This window comes from Peromyscus californicus, unplaced genomic scaffold (genome assembly GCF_007827085.1).
Source record: "Peromyscus californicus insignis strain IS unplaced genomic scaffold, ASM782708v3 Scaffold_9__1_contigs__length_137607984, whole genome shotgun sequence".
Classification (NCBI taxonomy): Eukaryota; Metazoa; Chordata; class Mammalia; order Rodentia; family Cricetidae; genus Peromyscus; species Peromyscus californicus.
This window is the reverse complement of record NW_026294617.1, coordinates 17,714,679-17,738,859: the sequence shown is the minus strand read 5'-3', so window position 1 is coordinate 17,738,859 and position 24,181 is coordinate 17,714,679. Positions and strand designations below refer to the sequence as shown.

At 39.2% G+C, this 24,181-nt stretch overlaps 1 protein-coding gene across 2 annotated transcripts in view; it reads left to right on the top strand.

Annotated features, from left to right (window-relative positions):
* The first annotated feature begins 437 nt into the window (after positions 1-437).
* Positions 438-24,181, top strand: part of Bbs7 (Bardet-Biedl syndrome 7) — a 37,120-nt gene continuing 13,376 nt past the window's right edge. The window contains exons 1-13 of one of the 2 annotated variants that reach the window (XM_052730249.1): positions 438-607; positions 1,785-1,850; positions 3,321-3,383; positions 3,587-3,762; positions 6,523-6,709; positions 8,489-8,561; positions 9,330-9,446; positions 11,778-11,908; positions 15,040-15,124; positions 16,031-16,133; positions 18,584-18,776; positions 20,619-20,693; positions 23,122-23,187. In XM_052730249.1, the coding sequence (XP_052586209.1) occupies positions 572-607; positions 1,785-1,850; positions 3,321-3,383; positions 3,587-3,762; positions 6,523-6,709; positions 8,489-8,561; positions 9,330-9,446; positions 11,778-11,908; positions 15,040-15,124; positions 16,031-16,133; positions 18,584-18,776; positions 20,619-20,693; positions 23,122-23,187 (1,371 nt within the window). In that variant the 5' untranslated portion in view covers positions 438-571. The remainder of the gene's footprint in view (positions 608-1,784; positions 1,851-3,320; positions 3,384-3,586; positions 3,763-6,522; positions 6,710-8,488; positions 8,562-9,329; positions 9,447-11,777; positions 11,909-15,039; positions 15,125-16,030; positions 16,134-18,583; positions 18,777-20,618; positions 20,694-23,121; positions 23,188-24,181) is intronic. The other variant, XM_052730248.1, reaches the window with a different exon arrangement.

Genomic DNA, 24,181 nt, shown 5'->3' with positions numbered 1-24,181 from the left:
ACATACACATAAACACATAAACACAGTTTTGTTTTGTTGCTCTTGCAAAGGACCCCAGGTTTGGTTCTGAGCAAGCACATTCCAGGCCCTGGCCTCCTCAGAAGGCAAGAAGCATGTGACGCTCATAAATACACGCATGCAATACTTATATGCACACAAAATAAAAACAAATCTTTGGGAATAAAGTTTGTATGCCAACGCCTAAAATAAAGAACCAGAAGTGGAACAAGGCACAAAAATCTGCGCCTATGACAAGCTCCAGCAGAGCTGAAGAACTTAGGTGGCTCGCCCGGCAGCACAGAGCTGGGAGGCGAGAACGCGCCCTGGTTGCCCTGGAAACCGGCTTCGGCCTAAGGACCGCCCCCTCCGCCCCGCCTGCTCTGTAGCTGGCAGTCCAGGGGCCACTCTCAGGGAGAGGGCGGGACTTGACAGTGAGCGCAGACTGGTCACGTGTCGAGCTGGCGTTGCTGGGCGCTGCTGCGGACGCAGGCTCCTGGGTCTGCTGAGTGGCAGGCTCTCTTCGGGAAGGCTTCCAGGCTGGCGTGCGGTCCCGGCCCCCCGTGAGGCCGCCATGGACCTGACCTTAAGCCGGACTGATTATCTCCAGGTAAACCGGTCTGCGGGCGCCCTCCTGGGTGGACTTGTCACTGCTGTCCGCAGGCCTGGGGAAGCAGCGGTCCCTCCAGGCCCTGGTCCTAGGGGTGTTCTAGCTGCTCCCGGTGGCCTCGATTGCCCTGTCACTCCCCCAGGGGCTGACCACACCAGCCATATTCCAGGAAACCATCACAACCCTATTGAGCTTACTAGATCATCATAAAAGTTCACCACTAGGTAGTACAAATGAAGAGTCAGGGACCCAGAGAAGGTAAGTAATTTACCCCCCCCCCCCCCCCCGCCCCCGTAGTCAAACATTATGTAGTTGCTATTTGAATCAAAGTGTGGGACTCCAGAGCAGGTATCCCTGCAGTGCATGATTGCTTCCATCCCTAGAACCATCTCTTAAGAGTTCGTCGTGGTACAAACATTGGCATAGTTTCCCCGGGGGCTGGGCCAGGTACTTCACTTTAATGTCTCATGGATGCTGTTAATATCTCTTAGATCTGTCCAATTAGTCACCATCTCCATGATACCTTTAGCTTGGGTTGATGGGGCCTACAACCTCCATGTTCAACTTCCCCCAAGCCATGGTTCGAAGCACTGGACAATGTCAAGCTAAACAGATTGTTTAAAACACTATGCTTAAAAATTCAGAATAAAGTCTTATCTGTACTATACTCAGTTTTTCCATGACTGGTTGTTTTTAAGTTCTGTCCCACTTCTGGTGACAGCTACCTCTGCTGAACAAGTCATGCATGCTGCTTACACACACACACACACACACACACACACACACACACACACAGACAGTACCTTTTGTAAAATAGTCATTGTTAGTTACACTGGATGTTTTTAACATTAGCATGAATGTCATTTCAGCAAAAACCCCCTATTTTCAGTCACTAATAATTGGGAAGGGCTTCTGAAAATATTTTCTGAAACTCTTTACCAGTAATGTTATATAATTATTTTTTTCTTATTATGATACGTTTTGGGTTGTTTCCTGTATTGTGACTTTCTCTGACATATTTCATTAGTAATTGTTAACTGATAAGAATATACATTTCAGTGAAAAAATTAAAACTTACCATGATCTTGTCTTTTGTTCTTTTTAAATTTCTGATGTAGTAACTTCAAATTACAGCACGTCAGAAAACATTCACTAGTTGCCTGGTCTGTTTCCTTAGGTGGGAGTGACCTCTCAGAAGACAATGAAGTTGCTTCCTGCCTCAAGACAAAGAACTATACAAAAGGTGCGATCCATAGACACTGACTTCTCCACCTTCTCTGGGCTCTGACAGGGAGGCTCATTCTGCCTTCCTTATTGGTAACCTAGTGTGTAAAAAGTGCTAATCTTAACGTGGAAATGAGCATCTTTAATTTGAATTGAAGTTGGGATATGAACAGATATTTGCAGATAGCCATGTTCTTGGACACTGATGTATTGCAGACCATTAGTGAGTTGTGTAAAGACCATACATCTTGATAAAGCCCACACACCTTAAGCTTCAGCTGTAGTTCTGGGGGGAGAGTTGTTTAGCCTTTATCAGACCCTGACGTCAGTTTCTTGCTCTGCAAAACAAAACACTCCATTCTTTTGGGTGGGTAGGGGGCAATAATTCACTCTGTGTACCAGATTGTGTATGTATATGGGAAAAAAGTGCAAAATACAACAGAATATTGGTAAAGTAATTTCTTTAAATCTTCCATTTTGTTGTTGTTTTATTTTTATCTATTTTGTTTTTGAGACAGGTTTTCATATGGCTGAGGCTGGCCTTGAACTCTTGATCTTCCTGCCTCATCATCAAAAGTTCAGGAATTGTAGGCATGTGCAATCATGCCTGGCTTAAATTGTCTCTTGTTGTTTGAGTTATTCTTTTTAATGTTGAGCTATGTATTAACTTGGCTTCTTATAGACATGAACCAATTATTTTTGTAAGATAGTAGGATATTTTAATAGTTGCAAAGTAAATGTATTATCTTGATGTATCAACATCAAGATGAATTTAGAGGTTTTTTTTTTCTTGATAAACATACTTAAATGCATTATGTGACCTTTGGCTACATTTTTGAAGTCATTTGAATAAAGGCAGTTCCTCCGAATAAGACATTTATATATATATATATGTGAGAGAAATCTGACATTTTAAACAGAACATCAGGAGAATCAACTGATTTCTGATTATTGTTTATTCAGGATATGACAGCACAGCTCAAAAATTTTACTCATTTAAATTGTTGAGAATCTGAAAGAACTTATTTATGTGATACTGGTACTTAACAATATTAAATTTAAATCTAAGAAATATTTAAAATATTAAAAAATCAAACTCATCATGTTTACATGAAAATCATATTTTTATTAAAAGTGTATGTATTGTCAAAATAGAAGAATTTAGAAATAATAGTGATATTAGGGTTTTTTTTGCAAATTCTTAAATATGTGTCAAAAGCAAAGGTAGATGGTTTCTCTTGTCTTTTCTGCAGTCTGTTGTGATGTTTTGTTTTGGTTGCAATACCTAGAAAAAAAGCCTCATTAAATCAGCTTGCATGGATATGTTGTTGAAAATAAATAAAGATGATTAAGTAGCTTTTTCAGATAACTATAAGTTTTGACGCTGTCTTTAAAATTGATGAGGTTTTTTGGCTATTCCTGTAGTCTGAGGCACTGGTGAACTTTTTACCATGACCATAAATGTGCACTCCGACTCCCTCTGTTCCAGGCAGTTGTTGGAGATCAAGACGGGGTGGTGATGTGCTTCGGCATGAAGAAAGGAGAGGTGGTGGTGAGTGGCCCCGTCTCAGGCTGTGCTTTTTTCAAAAGACAGATGCACTATTGCTGAATACTCCTAAGTGGAAATATTCCTAAAATGTAGAAATGGAAAATAAATTGTAACATAAGTTTAAAAATCATAGCTTTTATTGTTGAAGGAAAATGTTTACAATAAGATAACTTGTACACAACTTTTTCCTCCATTGGTTTTTGCAGCCAGTGTTCAAGACTTTGCCAGGGCAGAAGATCTCAAGGCTGGAGCTAGGAGGGGTTCTCAACACGCCCCAGGAGAAAATCTTCCTTGCTGCAGGGTCTGAGATTAGAGGCTTTACAAAGAGAGGAAAACAGTTTCTCTCCTTTGAAACAAACCTCACGGAAAGCATTAAAGCTATGTATGTTTCATTCTCTGTTGAGTTTATGTATGTATCTATAACACATTGGGTTGGTGTAAAACGTCTGAGTAAATCAGTGTACACTAGTAGGTTTCCTGGAAAATAAAACTGGCTGCAGGTATTTCATTAGTCAGAACCTGGAATCAATGCACAGTTGATGGGCTATTGTAATGTTTTCAATGGTTTTAACTTCACAGTATGCATGTGTGTGTGTAGACACTCACATTCACTTTTTGCTTGAGGGGCATTTCTAAAAGCATATTTTGTGTTTTTAATGGATATATAGTAATTGTGTGCATTTATAGGTCATAGTGATATTCAATACCTGTGCATGGTGTGTGGTGTCAGATCAGGGTAATTAGCATATTTGTCACCTCTGACAGAATTTATTCTTGGGAACATTCTAAATCCTCTCTACTAATTGTTTTGAAGCATAACTTGTTGAACACATTCAGTTTTCACTGCCTGGTTGGTTCATTTCTGATTATGATCATGATCGAGGTATATGTAAAAAGTTAAAACAAAAAACCTCTCTAGATAAACAGATTCCTATTCCTCAAGTGTATTTGGTAGCTCTCATTTTGAGGTAGCAATATTATGTTAAAAGGCTGATCAATACTTGAATGTGATGCCTCCTGTCTGTAATCCCCACACTTGAGAGACTCAGGCAGAAGGTTGTGAATTTGAGGCCAATCTGGGCTGCATAATGAGTTCAAGGTCAATGTGGGCTATAGAGTGAGACCTGGTCTGAAAAACTAAAAGACAAAACAAAGGTCTGGCCATTAAAGTTGATGGCCACTAATGGTTGGAATTTCTGGTGATTTGGGTAAAACTAAGTGAAAAATAAGTGACTTTCTGGTGTAAGAAATTTCACAAATAAAAATTTAGATTTCTTTTTTCTATTGAGAGATAGGGGAAGAGGAGGAGCGAAAGAGATGTATGTGTGGGCATGCATGTGTCTATGTGTGGAGGTCATAGGTCAACTTTGTAGAGTCAGTCTCCTATGTGAGACTGAGGAGAGTTCTGGGGAGAGAATTCAGATCATCAGGGTTGCATGGCAAGCTTTTTACCCTCTGAGCTATTGTCAGCCTTGAAATTTTAGTTTTTGAGCCATGGGGGCTAGAGATGCCTTAAAAGTCATCTAATCCAGACTCTCTCTCTCTCCCTTGATTTTTTGAGATAGGGTTTCTCTGTGTAGCTCTGGCTGTCCTGGAACATAGTCTGTAGACCAGGCTGACCTCAAACTCAGAGATCCACCTGTCTCTGCCCTCCCAAGTACTGGGATTAAAGGTGTGCACCACCACCACCTGACTTCTAATCCAGTCTCTTAACTCTGCTAACCCAAGACCTCTTGAGAAGCCTAATAGTAGATGCCTCACATTTGGTAATCAGAGTAACTAGGGGTGGCCTTTACATTTCTTCCTTTGATGTGATGCAGTCAAGTTGGATACATAGCCAGAGGCCTGGTTTGGAAACTAGTTCATGCCATTTCTCTATATAGTAGGCAGATGTTGTGTATCATTCTGTGCAGTGCATAGCATTTCTCTATAGTAGACAGATGTTATATGTCATTCTATGCAGTGCATAGCATTTCTCTATAGTAGACAGATGTTGTGTGTCACTCTATGCAGTGCACAGCATTTCTCTATAAGACAGATGTGTGTGTCATTCTGTGCAGTGCATAGCATTTCTCTATAATAGATAGATGTTATGTGTCATCATATGCAGTGCACAGCATTTCTCTATAGTAGACAGATGTGTGTGTCATTCTGTGCAGTGCATAGCACTTCTCTACAATAGATAGATGTTATGTGTCATTATATGCAGTGCACAGCATTTCCCTATAGTAGACAGATATTATGTATCATTCTATGCAGTGCATAACATTTCTCTTGATTGTAAGGACATTTAAAACTCTGGTGAAATGAGAGAAGAATTCAACATCAATAAGTGAAAATAATTTCAAGTGGTTTAACAAAAATATAATTTGTTTGAAATACCCTTGTAGATGAAGAATTTGAAACTTGCTATGATTATTAACTGAACTTTGTTAAAACAATTGTAAATGAGCTTATTTTCAAGATAATGTTCTAATCATTGTTCACCATTAACTTTAAAGTCAATTCATGTGAGGTGTACTTTTCCAGGCACATTAGTGTGAAGCTAACTCTGGAGATGAAATTATCCAAGCTCTAGTCTGTCATTTACAGTATGAGCCATTAGTCCTGTCAAAATTTTGCTATTCACTTATAAAAGGAATAGTAATATTCCATGTAGGAGCATGAGTGCTAATGCGCTAATTTGGGTATATCAGTTAGGACGGCGCTTGGCACATGGTACACATTTAAAAAGTTTCTCTTTTGATAGTGTTTTGAAAAACAGACAAATTAACATACCTGTTCTTCATTCTTCTAGGCTTTTTAGTGAGAAACCTAACTTATAATCTTCATTTGCTGCTTTCAGAATCAGAAGTGTTACATCAAATGACTAGAAACGAAAGCTGCATAGTTTGTACCTAGACTCCCACACTTAGGAGGTAGAGGCAGGGTGGCATGATCCACGGCCATCTCAGCTATTAGAGTGAGGTCAGAACCACCTAGAAGAGCCTGTCTCTAAAGAGGAGGGATAGAAATTAATTGGGAGAAATGAAAAAAATCTCATCTATAGCAAATGTAATAAACTCTTTTCACCTCTAAAAGAGAATCAGTTCCCCATGCTTTAAAATAGAAACATCCTAAATTCCTGTTTGAATGTCCTCAGGTACATCTCCGGCTCTGACCTCTTTCTCAGTGCGAGCTACATCTATAGTCATTACTGTGATTGCAAAGACCAACATTATTACCTTTCTGGGGACAAAATCAATGATGTCATCTGCCTTCCCGTGGAAAGGTTATCTCGCATGACACCAGTGCTGGCCTGCCAGGACAGGGTGCTCCGAGTTTTACAGGTGAGGTCCTTTGCATTTTTCAATCTTTTCATTATTCAGGAACTCATTATGAATTCCTCATGCTTAAAGTTTCTTTAATGATTCCTTCTTTAAGTATCCTATGTGAAGTTGAATGTGAGAAAATATTTTTACATTTCATAGTTCTTTCTTACTTCAGACAAATTATTGGGATCTTTTGAAAGTTTTTAGAAAATATATAGGGAGGAAAGAGGTTCATTTCTGCTTCCCTGTCCCCAGTCCTGAATGCAGGCCATCAGAATGGAGCACTTCGATTCAGAGAACTATTGTCAACACTTTCCCACTTCGCTCCTCCACGACTTTTCTAGTCCTCAAAATTAAAGGGAGAAATTGGGTAGAAGAGAATTTGAATTTATCTGTCACCTAATCACAGTATGTAGAATAAAGTACTCAGTAAATAACTCATTGCATAAATTAAATGGTAGCATGTTTGCCTAACGTGTACAAACCCTTGGGTTTGAAACCCAGTGCTACATAAACCTTATGTTGTAGTACAAGCCCCAAATCGCAGCACTCAGGAGGTGGAGGCAGGAGAATCAGAAACCTAAGATCATCCTTAGCTTTGTAAGGAGTTTGAGACCAGCCCAGGATAGATGAGATCCTGTTTCAAAAAAGACGAAGCAGGAGTGGGCTAACATTCAGCTAGAGATTACCTAGCTGGTTTCTAGGGTGCTGCTTTGTTTCACACGAGGCCATCTATATTCTTACTTATCATTTATTTTTTCACGACATGGTATTACCATATAGTCCCTGTATGGACCAGAACTTGCTATGTAGACCAGGATACCCTCAAACTCACAGAGATCCACATGACTCTGCTTCCCAAGTGCTGGGATCAAAGGTGCTACCATGCCTTCCTATATTCTTATTGTTAAAAATAAATCAGCAAGGATCTGTGAAAGGAGAAAACTGAACATTTTCCTTCTGCCTTGCTCGTCTCTCCTTTCCTGCCTTTGAGAATACTCCATCCCCTGAACTCGCTTCTTATACAACTTGTAGATGTTCTTTTTTTCTTGTAGATGTCTATAAACTTTAAAATGATAAATAAAGGACAAGCATATGGCTCTTTTCCATATTGCAAATCTACATTAAAGTCTTTAAGTGGTTTTAGTCATTGAATTATGTAAGTAGCAAAACTGAAAGAAAGAAAAAAAAAGACAACAGCTTGCTTTTGTATCTAAGTAGTAGGTGATTCTGCCTTTTAGCTGGAGTGAGTTTGAGGACTACCAAAAGGCAAGGCCAGGATTTCCTTAGAAAGTGACTTTGGGTATGCTCAGGGTTTTGAAATTATTCTGTCTTAATCGCCAGTTAACACTAGAGAAGACAGAAGAAATAACAATTGTTCCTGGAGCTTTGAAAGAGGTTTACCAGTATATGGTTTTCAGATAGACAGCACATTAAAGATAAAAACTGTTGGCTTCTCTGTCTCGAAGTTCATTGAGTTGTTCGGTTTTTGGATCTGGTTAATTATGTTTTTTTCATAATAAAGTTCAAAATTAAAAAATATAAACTATTGAAAGTAGAGAATATATTATGTATTTTTCTCCTTGGTGTGTATATATACATTTCATTTTCAATGTGTTAGTATATGTAAAATTATTGACAAACATTTATATTTATGACCTACTTTCTTAAAGTATTTTTAAATGTTTTATGAGTTAATAGACTTAGATATTGATGTTTTCCATGATTTCCGTATTTTTTTTGAAGGTTTTTTTTTTTTTTTTAGTTTCAGCTTTTATAATTCTTGTTTTCTTTCAGGGATCTGATGTGATATATGAAATTGAAGTTCCTGGTCCACCGACTGTCTTAGCTCTACATAATGGAGATGGCGGTAATCAGATTTCAGTATCACTGGCAGTTATGAGTGTGAAGATTATTAAGTAAAAACAGAAAGATGTGTACAGAATGTAGCAGAATTAAGTGTGTTCACCTCTGCTCACTTGCCTGCTCAGTAATGTATTATTGAACTTCCTCATCTTGAAATTAGATATAGGTAATACGCTTCACCTTGTGACCACATGGTGATGATTTTATTTTAATTTCTATGAATCATAACAGCACAGTAGAGGGGAACATTTATATGTTTGCTTTTCATTGAGATTGTTGCTTTGAGGTAATAAGAGTGTAGACATGAACATCATATAGTTAGGATTCCATAGGAACTACCTGGAAACAGAAGAGTAATGATAGTCTAGCTTCTGGACACCTCAGGACCAGCTTTCTTAGAAAAGAAATGCCAGGGAAAGGAATCTTAGTCAGAAATTTTAAATGTGGTTAAAAGGTATGCTTGTGGACAAGCGTTCTGACATACATGAAATTTATTTTTTTTATTAATTTATTTTTCTAACATAAAAAAACTACATATGAATGGTAGTATCATATGATGTCTCTCTCTCTCTCTCTCTCTCTCTCTCTCTATATATATATATATATATATATATATATATATATATATATATATATATATACACAAAATATTTTTCTCTTTAAAAAATTTTCCCAAATTAAGTTTCTTGGCTTTATGTAATATTTGAAAAGTGAGATTTTTATGTTTTTTTTTAATATCTAGTGTTCATATGTTTCCTTTAATTTTCGTTAGGTGACTCTGGAGAAGGCCTTCTGTTTGGTACATCAGATGGAAAGCTTGGGCTTATTCAGATCACCACATCCAAGCCCATACACAAATGGGAAATTCGAAATGACAAAAAGCGGGGAGGTATGTTTTTCAGTCTAGTTCAGATTATGAAATTTCAACAATTATTTAATAAAATAGAGTATGCAATTTATTCCATTTTATTTGGTTATATTATATAGCAGGCTTTGTGATTCACAGAGACACCTCTGACTTATCTACTATTTGTTTATGGCATCTATTATATTATAGATATAATTTTTAAAATTAGAAATGCTACTTGTAGTTTGGGATAGACATATAGGTTATTCTCCATTATTCCATGTTAAACCCCACTGGAATAGAGACTTAATTGGAATCTGAGACATTTGGTGGGATGTAAAGAATGTAGTAGTGGGTCAGAAACTCTTCCTATTTTCTAAAGAGTTTATAAATTTCCAAGAATTTATACCTTACCTAACTTGGTAGGTAGTGAGATGGCTGTTAATATGTACAGGATATTTGTTCGTCTGTTCATTTATCCCTTAGCAAGTACTTGCTGGGGAAACAAAGAGCCAATGAATGATGTGTGTGATCACTCACACAGCCATCTGAAGAGAATGCAGTGAGTTAGTGTATGGTAGTGTGATGATGGAAGCAGCTCCTTCTAGACTCAGTGATCAGAGAAAGTGCTCTAGAAAAGGTAAATCTGAGTTGAGAAGATCTGGGGGAAATAAGAGGAGGAAAAAAGCATTGCAAAGCCCTTGAGACAGAGGTAAGATTGATTCATTGGGGAACCACAGAAGGACCAGTGTGGCTGAACACAGTAATGTGGCCTGAGGAGATGTTAGAGGAGAAGGACCAAACTGCAGGCCCGAAGCCTGGAAAGAGTAAATTTTAATTAGAGTGCAGTGGGAAGTCCTAGGAGAATTGTATGTGGAAGGTGTGACATGATCAAATTCACTAAAAAGAAGCAAAGTAGATTTGCATAGAGAATGGATTTGGGAAGAAACATCCACATTGGAAACATAGAAACCACTTTGAACGTGTTGTAGTCACCATGATTTATCACGGTCCAGAGCATCCTGTTTTATTCTTACTATAATGGAAGTATGTATGTGGAAGTAGAGAATTTAATGCAGAGAGTGAGAAAAATGATATCAGAGATATAGCCTAGAATTCTTTTGTAGCTGGAGTTTTCTCCAGTCCCGCCTGGCCCACAGTCAGGACAAATCTCTCTCACCCACCAGTCCCACAGCCACTTAGACCCAACTGAGTAAACACACAGAGACTTATATTGCTTACAAACTGTATGGCTGAGGCAGGCTTCTAGTTATCTAGTTCTTATATCTTAAATTAACCCATATCTATTAGTCTATAAGTTGCCACTTGGCTCGTAGCTTACTGGTACCTTACATCTCGCTTTCCATGGCGGTGGCTGGCAGCGTCTCTCTGACTCAGCCTTCCACTTCCCAGCATTCTCCTCTCCCCTTGTCCCGCCTATACTTTCTGCCTGGCTACTGGCCAATCAGTGTTTTATTTATTAACCAATCAGAGCAACAAATTTAACATACAGAACATCCCACAGCACTTCCCCTTTTCTTTTTTTCAAAAAGGAAGGTTTTAACTTTCACATAGTAAAATTACAGATAACAGAACAATTATCAAGCAAAAATTACAGTTACAATATCAAGCAGAGAGGAGAATTCTGGGAAATGGAAGGCTGAGGCGGAGACGCTGCCAGCCGAAGCCATGAGAAGATGTTAAGATACTGGTAAGCCACAAGCCACGTGGCAACTTATAGATTAATAGAAATGGGTTGATTTAAGATACAAGAACAGTTAGCAAGAAGCCTGCCATGGCCATACAGTTTGTAAGCAATATAAGTCTCTGTGAGTTTACTTGGTTAGGTCTGAGCTGCTGTGGGACTATTGGGTGAGAGAGATTTGCCCTGACCGTGGGCCAGGAAGGACCAGAAAAACTCCAGCTACTTCTTTAGCCTATGAATCAGAGGCATAATTTACTGAAAACTGAGGAAGCCTGGAGAGTGAGAGCGGTACTGATGCAGTGCAGTGAAGACATTAAAGAACTGGTCTTGGGGCATGAGCTGTTTGAGATGCCCATGTGTACAGGAAGGTGCCAAGTTGGACATAAGAGCCTGGGGCTTACTGAGAAGCCGAGCTAAAGGGAGATGTAAATGTAGGTCCATTGCTGTATAAATTGAACTGAAAGCTTTGGAAATCAATGAATGTAGGTGGAAAAGAGAAACAAAACAAAACACCCAGTTATGTGCAAAGTTGTTCTTTTTCATTACTATATAAAATTTTCATAACTATGTGGTATGAAAATATATGAATACATGTGTATATTCTCTTGCATATCTATTGGTTTTCTAACTCACCACTCTCCTTGCTTACACCTCCCCCTTTTTCATAGGTATCTTGTGTATTGACAGCTTTGATATCATGGGTGATGGGGTTAAAGATTTACTTGTTGGGAGAGATGATGGAGTGGTGGAAGTGTATAGTTTTGAGAATGCAAATGAGCCCGTGCTGCGATATGATCAGGTAAATTCATTTAGAAAGATTTATGTGGGGACTGGGGCTGTAGTTTAGTGGTGGAGGCCTTGCCAATTGTGTATAAAGTCCTGGTTCTATCCCTAATACTGTAAACTAGAAGGAAGACAAAAGACTGTATACTTACTATACGTCCATTGTTGTAGGGATTATTGAGAGTTGAATTTTAGTAAATCCAAACATAGCAAAATATTGCTTTTTAAAACAAAATGTTGTTGCTCTATCCTGACCTGGTGGTCTAAATCCCAGCAACTCTGGCTGAGGCAGGAGAATCACAAATTCAAGGCCTGCCTTGAAGAGTAAGCAGCTTTAGTGAAACTCAAGAAGGACCAGGATATTGCACAGTGGTCAACACTTTCCTAGTGTGCGCCAGGCCCTAGGTTCAACCCATGGGGCAAATAGATAAATAAGTACTTGTAAAAATATTGCCATTATCAAAATCTCTAGTCTATTTTTGTGTTTTAGTGGCAGAGTACTGCCTTTAAGCTGAATAATAAATTCCTTTTCAGTATCACTCTTGAATATAATTTTGAATTTTTTAGGTATTAAATATATTATTCTACTTTCTATGACTCATAATAACACAGTAGAGGGGAAACACTTAAAGGTTTGGTTTTCATTGATGAGATTGTTTTAAGGTAGTAAGAGCATAGACATGAACATCATACAATTAGGATTCCATAGGAACCACCTTGAAGCAAAGGAGTAATGATAGTCTGGCTTTTGGACACCTTAGGACCAGCTTTCTTAGAAAAGAATAAATGCCAGGTAAAGGTATTTTAGTTCAGAAATGTTTAATGTAATTAAAACATATAGAGCCAACATACACAAGCGTTCGGGCATACATACAATCTTTTTTCTCCTACTTTTTTAAATTTATTATTTATTAATTTATTTTTCTGGTATATAAAAACTGTAGTGCAAATTCTAATTGGTTTAATAATAAAAAACTGGAGTCAGATATCAAGGGTGAAAGCTGAAAGATAGAGAAGCAGAGGAGCTAGCCACAGTCACCTCTTACCTCAGAAGCTCCTGTGGGTATCTACATGTTCCCTGAGGCTGCTTCAAATAATAGTGTCCACAAAGTGTGTTGCAGAGGAGGCTGTGTGGAAATTAAAACATTACACAATTGACTATTTTACAGATGTGGTTCAAACTTGTTCATCTTACTGTAAAAAGTCATCTTGCTATGTAAGATTCAAGAAATAGTTTAGAGCCGGGTGCTGGTGGCACACACACCTTTAAATCCCAGCAGGTGGATCTCTGAGTTCCCCAGGCTACAGAATGAGTTCCAGGAGAGCCGTGGCTGCACAGAGAAACCCTGTCTCCAAAACAAAACAAAACAAAACAAAACAAAACAGACAAAAGCCAAAGAAATAGTTCAGGCTTCAAAGTATATGACAGTATTGGTTCATGATGTGCTTTTTCTGCCAATGGCTCCATGTCTGGGTGGGATGTGTGCCCAGTTCCTCTCTCCATGCTGAGATTTGGACTGGCTTGGCCTTGCACAAAACACAACCACTATGAATTCTTATATGCAGCTGCTGTGTCCAGTAGATGTTTTCTTTTAATCACCCACTGCTTCTGGCTCTTACACTCTTTTGGCCTGTTCTGAAATGTCCTCTGAGCCTTGGTGGTGTGTCTGTGCCTGAGCACTCCAGTCTCTTGTCCTCTGCACCTTGGTTGGTTGTGGGTCTCCGTGTTAATCACCATCTGCCACAAATCGAAGCTGCTCAGATGAGATTGAGAGATGCATTGATAAGTCAGTAGGAGTCAGTTTCATGCTGTGTCCCATTTAGCAGCAAGTGTAAGGGTAGGGTCTCCCTAAGGCCAGGACCTGTCTAACCATAGAGTCTTGGCCCAGTAATGGTTCCAGATATGGGTTTTAGAGAAAGTAATTTCAACGTAAGCTTTTGGTTATAGATAAATGTAAAATAATCCCATACTGGACTGAGAGATTGCTAAATTGTTAAGAGCTTTTGAAGAGGACCCTAGTTTTATTCCCATGCATGTTGATGCTGTAACTCTGGCTCCAAGATGGTCTGAGGCTTCAGGCTTTCTTGGATACTTGTACACACATGCACATACTGCTCCCCTCCCCAAACAAATAAATAAATATATGTTAAAGGACTCCATCTAATTATATAAGTACATAAGAGTATATTACATTAAATGAAAGTATGTAGGGAAAGTGGAGTGAAAATAAAAGTTGACACACATCATGCACACACAAACACACACACACACACACACACACACACACACACACACACACACACACGAAATTTTTTATTTTTAAAGGAAGAGGAGCCAGCAAGATAGTTTAGTGGGTAAAGGTGCTCGCCACACAGCCTGGCAAACAGATTTCAATCCCCAGTTTTGTAAGGTGGAAAGGGAAGAAGGGGAGAAATGACTCCTTGGGGTTGTCTTCTGACCTCCACATTCACACTGTAGCATGCATGCTCACACACTTAGACATACATCTACATACGTACATATTTACAATTATAATAAATGGTAAAATAAAAGTTCAAGAAGAAAAAGGAACAATGTAACATTTCTGTTACATTCAGTTATTCTAACTGATATCTCTTACTTTCAATGTCAGTGATTGTATATATAAATTTTCCCTGGTATTTAGATTGACTGGGTATGATTTTTAAATGTCATGGTTTTATTTTAAAATATTATAACTTCCATGAGGTTATAATAAAAATTCTAGAAGTTAAGTTCCAAACATACAACAAAGCATAGTTTTTTTCATTAAAGAAAAAAACCCTCTGAAGAAATTCATAGACTAGACTAAATTTACTAGCTGTTTTGTTCATATAATTGACCAAACTTTCCTTCTTTATAGAAAAAGCTTTGTTTTCTAGGTGGTGATACTGGGTGGTATACACAAACATGCTAGTTATTTTGAATCTTCTTTCCTATATTTAAAAGTGCTGGAATTTTCTAGCATTTGTTCAGATCTTTCCTTATCTCAGTGTCTGCACATGATGAATATACACTTAATATGTGTTGAGTATCTGGAGACAGGAAGAGAGGTTTTACAGCTTATTTTAACATGTCTTTGAAATGTTGAAATATTAATGAAGCGGATGGTCTTACATTTATTTTAGATGTTGTCTGAAAGCATTACATCGATCCAGGGTGGCTGTGTAGGGAAAGATGGTTATGATGAAATTGTGCTGGCCACGTATTCAGGTAAGGTAATAATGATGGGCAGTTGAAGAATAATGAAAAAAAAAACTAGATTTAATAAAGTTATTTTTTGACTAATTTTATTTATTTTACACGTGTGTGTGTGTGTGTGTGTGTGTGTGTGTGTATCTGTATGTGTGTGTGTGACATGTAGTATATGATGTATGTGCTTGCCAAGCCTGACAACTGAGTTCCATACCCAGATCCCATGTGGGAGAGGGAAAGAACCAATTTCTGCAAATTGTATGACTTCTTTCACTCATGTGCTCTGGCATATTTACCCTCGCCCCCCCGCAACCTGTCTTAATAAATGTAATATTTAAAAAAACAAGGAAAATGGCTGGGGACATAGCTCAGTGGTTTTATTACCTCAAATGTGCAGGGCCCCTGTGTTGGATCTAACATTAGATATTTTGAAGAGTGCTTTGCCTGTCTCTAGTAAATTAAATTATATTCTTCAATTTAAAGAGAAGTATTTGCTAAAATTGAGACTACATTTTGGCCTAATGCATTTCTTATAAAATACTTAATTTTAAAGAGATAGTTTTTGTACTTTCATAGTAGTCTTTTGAGTGCAGAATTTCAATGACAATAATTAGTAACAGCCAATTCTGTTTTTTCAGCTACTTTTGAATTTGCTATAATATACTGACTTAATACCATACTTGAAAACTGAGGTTTTTAAGAATAGAAAGATTGTAGCACTTCAAGGAAAAAGTAGTGTCATGAAATGCTTAAGTACTTCCTTTATGATGTGAATATTATTTAGTTTGAATTCTTTGTTCCATTTTCTAAGAAACTGTAGGGCTAAGTTAGGTTGATGATGGTGGACAGAGGGGAGTGTAATTGGGGGTTCTGTTACCAGCTTTTACACGCAGCACTAAGTGTGATTGTAACTCATCTTTACAGGCTGGATTACAGGGTTGACAACAGAGCCCACTCATAAGGAAAGTGGACCAGGAGAAGAGCTGAAACTTAACCAGGAAATGCAGAATAAAATTTCTTCTTTACGGTAACATTTTTGCTGTTTCCATCTCATCAAAGTTTGCACTTGTCCCTTCATATACCCATAGGCTCACTTGCTAATTTTATTGGTCGGAATGATACATCTCATGAAAGTTTGTAGACTTGAGAAAATTAGCAGTAAGTGTTGATTAATTTTTTGAGTTTGAAAAATACCTTCCTTATGAATTATTCTTTTTTTGTGTTTGTTTGGGTTTTGGTTTGTTTGTTTGGTTGGTTGTTTGGTTTTTCGAGACAGGGTTTCTCTGTGTAGTTTTGTCCTGAATCTCGTTCTGTAGACCATGCTGGCCTTGAACTCACAGAGATCTGCCTGCCTCTGCTTCCCGAGTACTGGGATTAAAGATGTACGCCACCACAGCCCAGATATTCTTTTTGTTTTTGTTTTGTGGAACAAGGTCTCTCATAGCCCAGGCTACTCTCTACCTCATTCTGTAGCTCAAGATGACCTTGAATTTCTGATCCTCTTGTTTCTGCCTCCATGGTGCTGGGTCCAGGTGTGCTGTACCACACCCATTTGGTGCATTGGTTTCTCTTGACTTACTTATCCAGATGCTGGGTCCAGGTGTGCTGTACCACACCCATTTGGTGCATTGGTCTCTCTTGATTTACTGATCCAGAATTGCATTTTTTTTAACTTAGTTATAGGTAGTTAAAATGTTTGCTTCTGTTTCTCAGCGCATTACAAATAAATGAACAGATGTTACTAGATTTTTTTTTTTCATTCACTCTGATGTTGACTGTTCCTGTGAATCCTTCTGATCTGTCAAATTCTCTTGCTGGACCTGAATAATGCTGACTCCCTTCAAGGCTGACATTGCTTTCATGGCCCGTTCAATTCGATATGTCCTGTGAAAAGTTGACCTCATGCTCACATACAATAAGGAAATGGAAGTTGATAAACCTTGTATTGACTGGGCACCCCTTGCTAACTTCTTAGGGAAGTGGGAGCTCACCTGTTTTGGTGGTAGTTGAAGGCTACAGGAACTTTTAAGGCAACAGATGCCACAAGTACTGGTTCGATGATCTTATTTATAAAAAGCGTTAGGAAAGCATTACACAAGCTAATCATGCCAGATTTATTCAGGGTATCCTAGTTCCTGCAATAAGGAAATAGTGAGATGACTTACTTGCTAGGAAACCATGAAGACCAGAGTTCAGATCCCCAGCGCCCATATAAAGAGCTGGGCAGGTGTAGCCTGCCTAGAATCCCAACACTCAGGAGACAGATGAGGGACCCTTGGAATTTACTAGCTAGCTAGCTAGACTAACAGCAATTTACAAATCTAGGTGCAATGAGAAACCCTGCCTTAATAAGTAAAGTAGAGAGTGACCAAGGAAGGCCCTACACCAATGTCTGGCCTCCACACACATATGCACACACACATAGATGCACCCATACACAGTGCATCCACATGCCTGTGGACATGTATACACACATGAATACCACACACATACTTCTTAAAAAAATACCAACTAGAGTTAGTGACTGACTTCTATGTTAGAAACTCAGTATACCTAGAAGAGAGTATCAGATCTCTTGGAACTGGAGTTACGGTTGTGAGCTGCCATGTGGTTGCTAGGAATTGAACTCAAGTCCTCTGAAAGAGCAGCCAGTGATCTTAACAGCTGAGCCATCTCTCCAGCCCCAAATACCTCTTTTATAACCAAATCTTCCCCTTCTCTATCACAATAGAATATAAGCTGTGTTACAGACATATTCTTTTGTTCATTCAGCACATAGAACACTGGGGTAAATATGTAATATTGACGAGTAAATATTTCTTGGATAAATTAATATTTTCCTTGATTTATTGCATGTATCCCATTAAATCTTCTCAGACCTTTCCCCTAAATTTGGGCTAACTTTCATGTTGCCCAGTACTGTTACTTCATTTGCATGTAGCCTTTCCCCTTAACCAAAACACCCCTTGACAACACTCATAGAGAATCTGCTCCAACGTTTGATGGAATTCCAGTGGTGCCACTGGTTCTTAACCATCCTGTTTCTTCCAAACGTGAACATTCTGCAGCCTCCTCCCTATTCTGTGTGTCTGCCCTGCTGACTTATAGAGAAGTTTATGGTGACTGGCTGCACGCTTTAGTCTTTTTCGTTAGGTCTCCTGTGTGGTTGACTGTGTCAGCTTCTCTTCTGAACAACTGTTGCCATGATCATGGGTGGAGTTGGTAATTTGCAGTCTTGATACAGCTCTATTAGTAATATTGCTATTGGGCTGAGTGGATGTTTCGGTTTTTGGATCAATGATAAATGGTGTGGAATGATTTGGTAGTCATAGACGCAAACATGTTCCTATTGGTATGAAACAGTTCTAGCTCAGCCTCTAAGCCTGGCTTCTCAAAAGGAAACACCTCACATGTTTGTGCACACTGTAGGGGTCTCGAGTGTCTGTGGGTGATAAGATTGTGTGTATTTTCCTGCAGGAGTGAGTTAGAACATCTGCAGTTTAAGGTACTGCAGGAAAGAGAAAACTACCAACAGTCTTCACAGTCAAGCAAAGCAAAGTCAACAGTTCCTTCATTTAGTATAAATGACAAGTTCACATTGAATAAAGATGATGCCAGCTACAGCCTTGTCTTAGAGGTGCAGACTGCAATAGATAATGTCTTAATACAGGTAAGCAGAATGCCTAGCTTCTTCATTTTAGGCTAGATCTGAGTTTTTTGTGGGTTTTTTTTTGGGGGGATGGGGGGCTTTGTTTTGTTTTTTGTTTTTATTTTTGTTTTTTGCAAACCAGTCATGTGCCCTTATTATTAACAAACATTTTTAATTCTAGACAGTAAATTTAAATGTTTACAGATTCTTCATCTTCTGTTAGGTAGTCAATTTACTTATAGGTTATTTGAGTTATATCTTTACCTTGTATTTATTGTATACTCAATAACCCAAAGATGTGTGAATTTCAGTGTCCAGGAGAAATAGAAAGGACAACAGATTTCCTCCTTTGGCCTCCTCCTGGGAGAATCTTAACCTAATGTGGCTTAGAAAACTCCAGTATATGCTAGGTGCCAGGGCTTGGCCTGTAATTGCAGCACTCACAAGGCTGAGGCAGGAGGACTGCCACAAGTTTGAGACCTTGCCTCAAAAAAAAAAAAAAAAGTTGAGAAGAGTCTATATTTAGTCCTTTGTAAAAGCATTTTCTGAATCTCCAGATACTAAGATGATATCTTACTTATTAACCCAGCAGATTCCAGGTAGACCAGAGGCAAAGTAGCTAATCTCAAGGGGTGATTTTAGGGGTATTAATAGGTAACTCACAACTGTTTTTGGTTTATTTATTAAAATTGGAATATAGACATGAAATAGAAAAGGATAGATGGAAAATTATTAGATGAAAAACTCATAAAAATGGGAGGGTATTAAATTGGAAGAACACAATTTACCTGCCCAAAAGATACAATAAAGAAATCAGGTTATTAATTAAATAGAGGAAGCCTTTTTTCATCGTGTTAGCTCCCAGGCTGCCACACTGAACCACACTAGGAGCTGCAGTCTCATGCACCCCAGGGCAGCAGCAGTTTTCTCTTAAGAACGTCTCTGCTGAGGTGACCATGGGATTGTGTACCAGATGAAATTCCGCCGGGGAAAAGTGAGCTGCCAGCTAGGGAGGCGTGCGGTTGCCAAGGCGCCTGCCACGCCAGCGCTGGGACTGGGTTTGGTCCACAGGTGGCTCTGGCTCTGTAGTCCCAGCACCAGGCAGAGACAGGTAAATCCCTGGAGCTTTCTGGTTAGCTGGTCTAGTCTAGCTAAGTGGATTAGTGGAGACTCTGTCTCAAAAACTAAGGTGGAAAATTAGCAAGGAAGATACCCACACACTACACACATATAATTGATATAATCAGAATAACTTCATGATTAAAGCCCATGATAACATCTTTTCACTAATAAAAGCAAAAACAGGAAGATTATTCTTTAAGGAGATAAGAGAGATTGTTCTCTGATTTCTGATAAGCCAAATATTAAAGAATAGATGATCATAAAATTTTTTTTCTTTATTGAACTTACTTTCTAGAAATATAAACCATTGGCTGAGCATGGTGTTGCACACCCATAATCCCACACTTATAAATATAAACCATTGGCTGAGCATGGTGTTCTACACCCATAATCCCACACTCAAAAGCCTAAGGAGGATCCCAGGTTTTAAGGCCAGACTCCTGGTGAGACCCTTTTTACAAATGGAGAAGCCAGGAGTGAAGCGCTCCTTTAATCCGAGCAATGGAGAGGCAGAGGTGGGCATATCTCTGTGAGTTCAAGGCCAGCCTGGTCTACATGTAGAGGGTACATGGTGAGAGCTTGTCTCAGACAGCACCCAGGAAGGAGGAGTGTAAACTAAAAGCATTCACACTCTCAAATTTGAAGGTATGAACCAGAACTAAGGAGAATCAGAGTACACATTTTGTGTATACCTTTAGGTTTTCCTTCTGAACCTTTTTTGTTTTTAAATATTTGCTGTAGAGTGATGTCCCAATAGATCTACTTGATGTGGATAAGAATTCTGCTGTTGTGAGCTTTAGCAGCTGTGACACAGAGGTAAGTTAAAAACAAACAAAAAACCCTTCGTGTCTTGGTTTTGTTGCACTGTTTAGAGTAAAGTCTGTAAGTGCTGCCAGGGTTTGAAATTGGTGTCTCCACCATCCCCTTACTGGCTTTTCTTGTACAGTCTGCTTGTGTCTTTCCCTCTCCTCAGATGTCCTGACCCTGAGGCCCTGCCCTACGCTCCTAGGTCCTGTCCTAGACTGCCCTGAGCCCTCATTCCTGCACTCATCCTGCTTCCTGTCTGCTAACTCACCGTTGGCCCTCTCGTGTCCTGCTATAAAACTTATCCCTTTAGCTTCTCTGCCTGAAGTCTTGCCACTCACCGCAGGACTTGGCCGACGCCACCAGAGAGGTCTTCGAAAAGTGCAAATGTCACTGAATCGTTTCTCACATCCTATTAAAGATTCCTGTTTCCTGCTGGCTGAGGTCTAGATCTTCATTGTGCATAGAAGTCTTCCTATGCTTCAGCTCTTAATTGTATCCCCAGTTTACCCTTACATGGTGCTACCTCTCCTTTCACAAACAGTTATTGTGGCAAAAATGTTCTTCAATGTTTTTCTTGAAAACGCTATAGTTTTGCACTTCCCTACATTATTAGTACATATCTGTTCCTTCCTGTTCTTTCTGGTACACTCTGGGTTTCTTAGATGCTTACAGAAAGCCATCCTTGAGTGGCCTTTTGTTGCGCCCTCACTCTCTATGAAGTACCTGTGATTAGATCGTGCTAGGATTGGGGGACATGCCTGCCCTACCACTTCCTTCTGTTTAGTACTGGCAGACGGCAGTTTCAGAGCAAGTTATGATCCCTGAAGAGAATTTAGGGACAAGGTAAAGCCCAGAGTAGAGGTGCTAGAGAAGGCAGACCATAGAGATTAGGTAGTTACGTGCTTATTTTTAAAGGGAGTAATAGGGCCGGGCAGTGGTGGCGCATGCCTTTAATCCCAGCACTCAGGGAGGCAGAGCCAGGTGGATCTCTGTGAGTTCGAGGCCAGCCTGGGCTACCAAGTGAGTTCCAGGAAAGGCGCAAAGCTACACAGAGAAACCCTGTCTCAAAAAACCAAAAAAAAAAAAAAAAAAAAAGGGAGTAATAGGGATGGGGATGTAACTCAGTGGTAGAATGCATGTGTAAGGTCCTGGATATGATCTCCAGAACCACCAAAGGAAAACAAGAAAAAAAATTGAAAACAGGTTAAGAAAAAGTGGATAGTTATATAAGTTATGAGGGGCTAATTTTGTTTATTTCTTTACCGCTTGGGGCAGAATCTCACTGAATACCTGGCTGGACTGGCTGAAACCCTCTATATAGTTCAGGCTGGCCTCGAACTCAGGTCTGTCTGCTTCTGCCTCCTGAGTGCTGGGATTAGAGCTGTGCACTACCACACCCAGCAGATGATCTTATTTTAAATATAATCTCATAGTAAGCAATTTCTTCTGGTTAAGAGAAAAGAAAATTAAATCATTCTTGTCACTGATACATGATTTGTCATATGTTGTTTGTGAGTAAACACAAAGAGCCTGCTTATATGAAAACAAATCCAATTAACTGGTCATTATAGGTGGCTCACACCTATAATCCCAGCACTTGGAGGTGGTAGGAGTTCAAGGTTATCCTTGTTATGTAGTGGTTACCTTGTCTCACACCTCCCCGATGAAACAAGAGGTATAAATTTAAATACTTTTATTCTGAATTTGCTCTGATAAAGTAACCCATGTGGGGCCCGGGGATGTAGCTCAGTTGGTAGAGCGCTTGGTTAGCATGAACAAGCCCTGGCTCATGCCCGGCACTCCCTTAACCTGGCATACCTGTGACCTCAACACTCTGGAGGAAACAGGAGGGTCAGAAGTTCTAGGTTATGCTTGTTTACTTAGCTGTGCCACTGGGATACAAGGTGCCCTGTCCTAAACAAAAAGCAACTAACCTGCTTTATTTACATCACTGTAGCATTATTTGAAAAGATTATTTTATGCTAATTTAAAACTTGTTTCTAGCCAGGGGAAGGGGGTGGGGAGAGGTGGAGGAGGAGTGGCGCACGCCTTTAATCTCAGCACTCAGAGGCAGAGGCAGGCAGATCTCTGTGAGTTCAAAGCCAACCTGATCTATAGAGTGAGTTCCAGATCAGCCAAGGAAACCCTGTCTCAAAAAAACCTAAATAAATAAATAAATAAAAAGAAAGAAAAGAAATTGTTTATAGGACTGTGGCTTCTCAAGAAAGAAAGAATGCTTATTGTGGAGATTTGAAATATTTTAAAAAGTAGGAAGACAAATATAATCCTCTCCACACATCACTTTCAGCATATGGCCCCTTCTCACGGTCTGCTTTGCTCCTCCTAAGCCCTTCCTTTTTTAGTGATAGTTATTCAAGTAAATAGCAAACAGTATGATTGATGGTGTTTGTTGTTTCTACACTTTAAATTCTTCCAGTCAAACGACAACTTTCTTCTTGCCACTTATCGGTGCCAGGCAAATACCACCAGGCTGGAGCTCAAGGTAAAAAAAATTGTTGGAATTGCCTTTATTTCCATCATATTTTTATTTTTTGATGCTCAAGAACAATTTTTATAAGTTTTGGGTTTTAACTGTGTGTGTGTGTGTGTGTGTGTGTGTGTGTGTGTGCTCACTAAGGCCAGAAGAGTGTGGTGATACATTGTGTACCCTAATAAACTTGCCTGAGGATCAGAGGACAGAGCCAGCCACTAGATTAGACATAGAGGTCAGGTAGTGGTGGCACATACCTTTAGACTAAGGATTTCATAGAGGTTAAGAACTAGTGGCTGGCTGTTCTGCTTCTCTGATTTTTCAACTTTCACCCTGATATCTGGCTCTGAGTTTTTTATTAAAGGACCATCGAAAATTCAAACAGAAGAGGACATTAGATGCCCTGGAACAGAGTTGGGGCAGTTGTGAGCCACCTAATGTGGGTGGCTGGGAACTGAACTCAGGACCTTTAGAAGAGCAATACATGCTCTTAACCACTCAGCCATCTCTCTAGCCTTATTACCTTTATTTCTGAAAGTTTGAACTTTCTTATTCTTTGGTGTATCTTATAGGTCATTTCCCTGCATATAAATTCTCTGCGAAATGAATCATTTTGAAGTAACACCTTCAAAATGACCAGTTGGGTTTTAGTTCATCCTGGCCTCTGTATCTGTTATTAGTATTCAATCATCTCTAAAATTGTAGTCAGTAACCGTCTCTAAAAATATTGCTCTTCTTCCAACTACAATTTTTTTCCCTAGTTTTCTTTCATTTTGTCAGGGAGAAGGGTGGTGGAGATGAGATCTGGTCTTACTTCTCAGTCTTCTCAGGCTGAACCTGAACTTTGGCTGTTAACCTCCCAAGTGCTGGGATTACAAATGTGTGCCACTATTCCCGGCTTTGCTGGCTCTCTGTTGTGGAAATTCTAAGCATGCTGATCAACCATGGCAATCTTGCCACCTAAAATCACTTTGAAGCAAATACAATGTATTTATATTTCATTTGT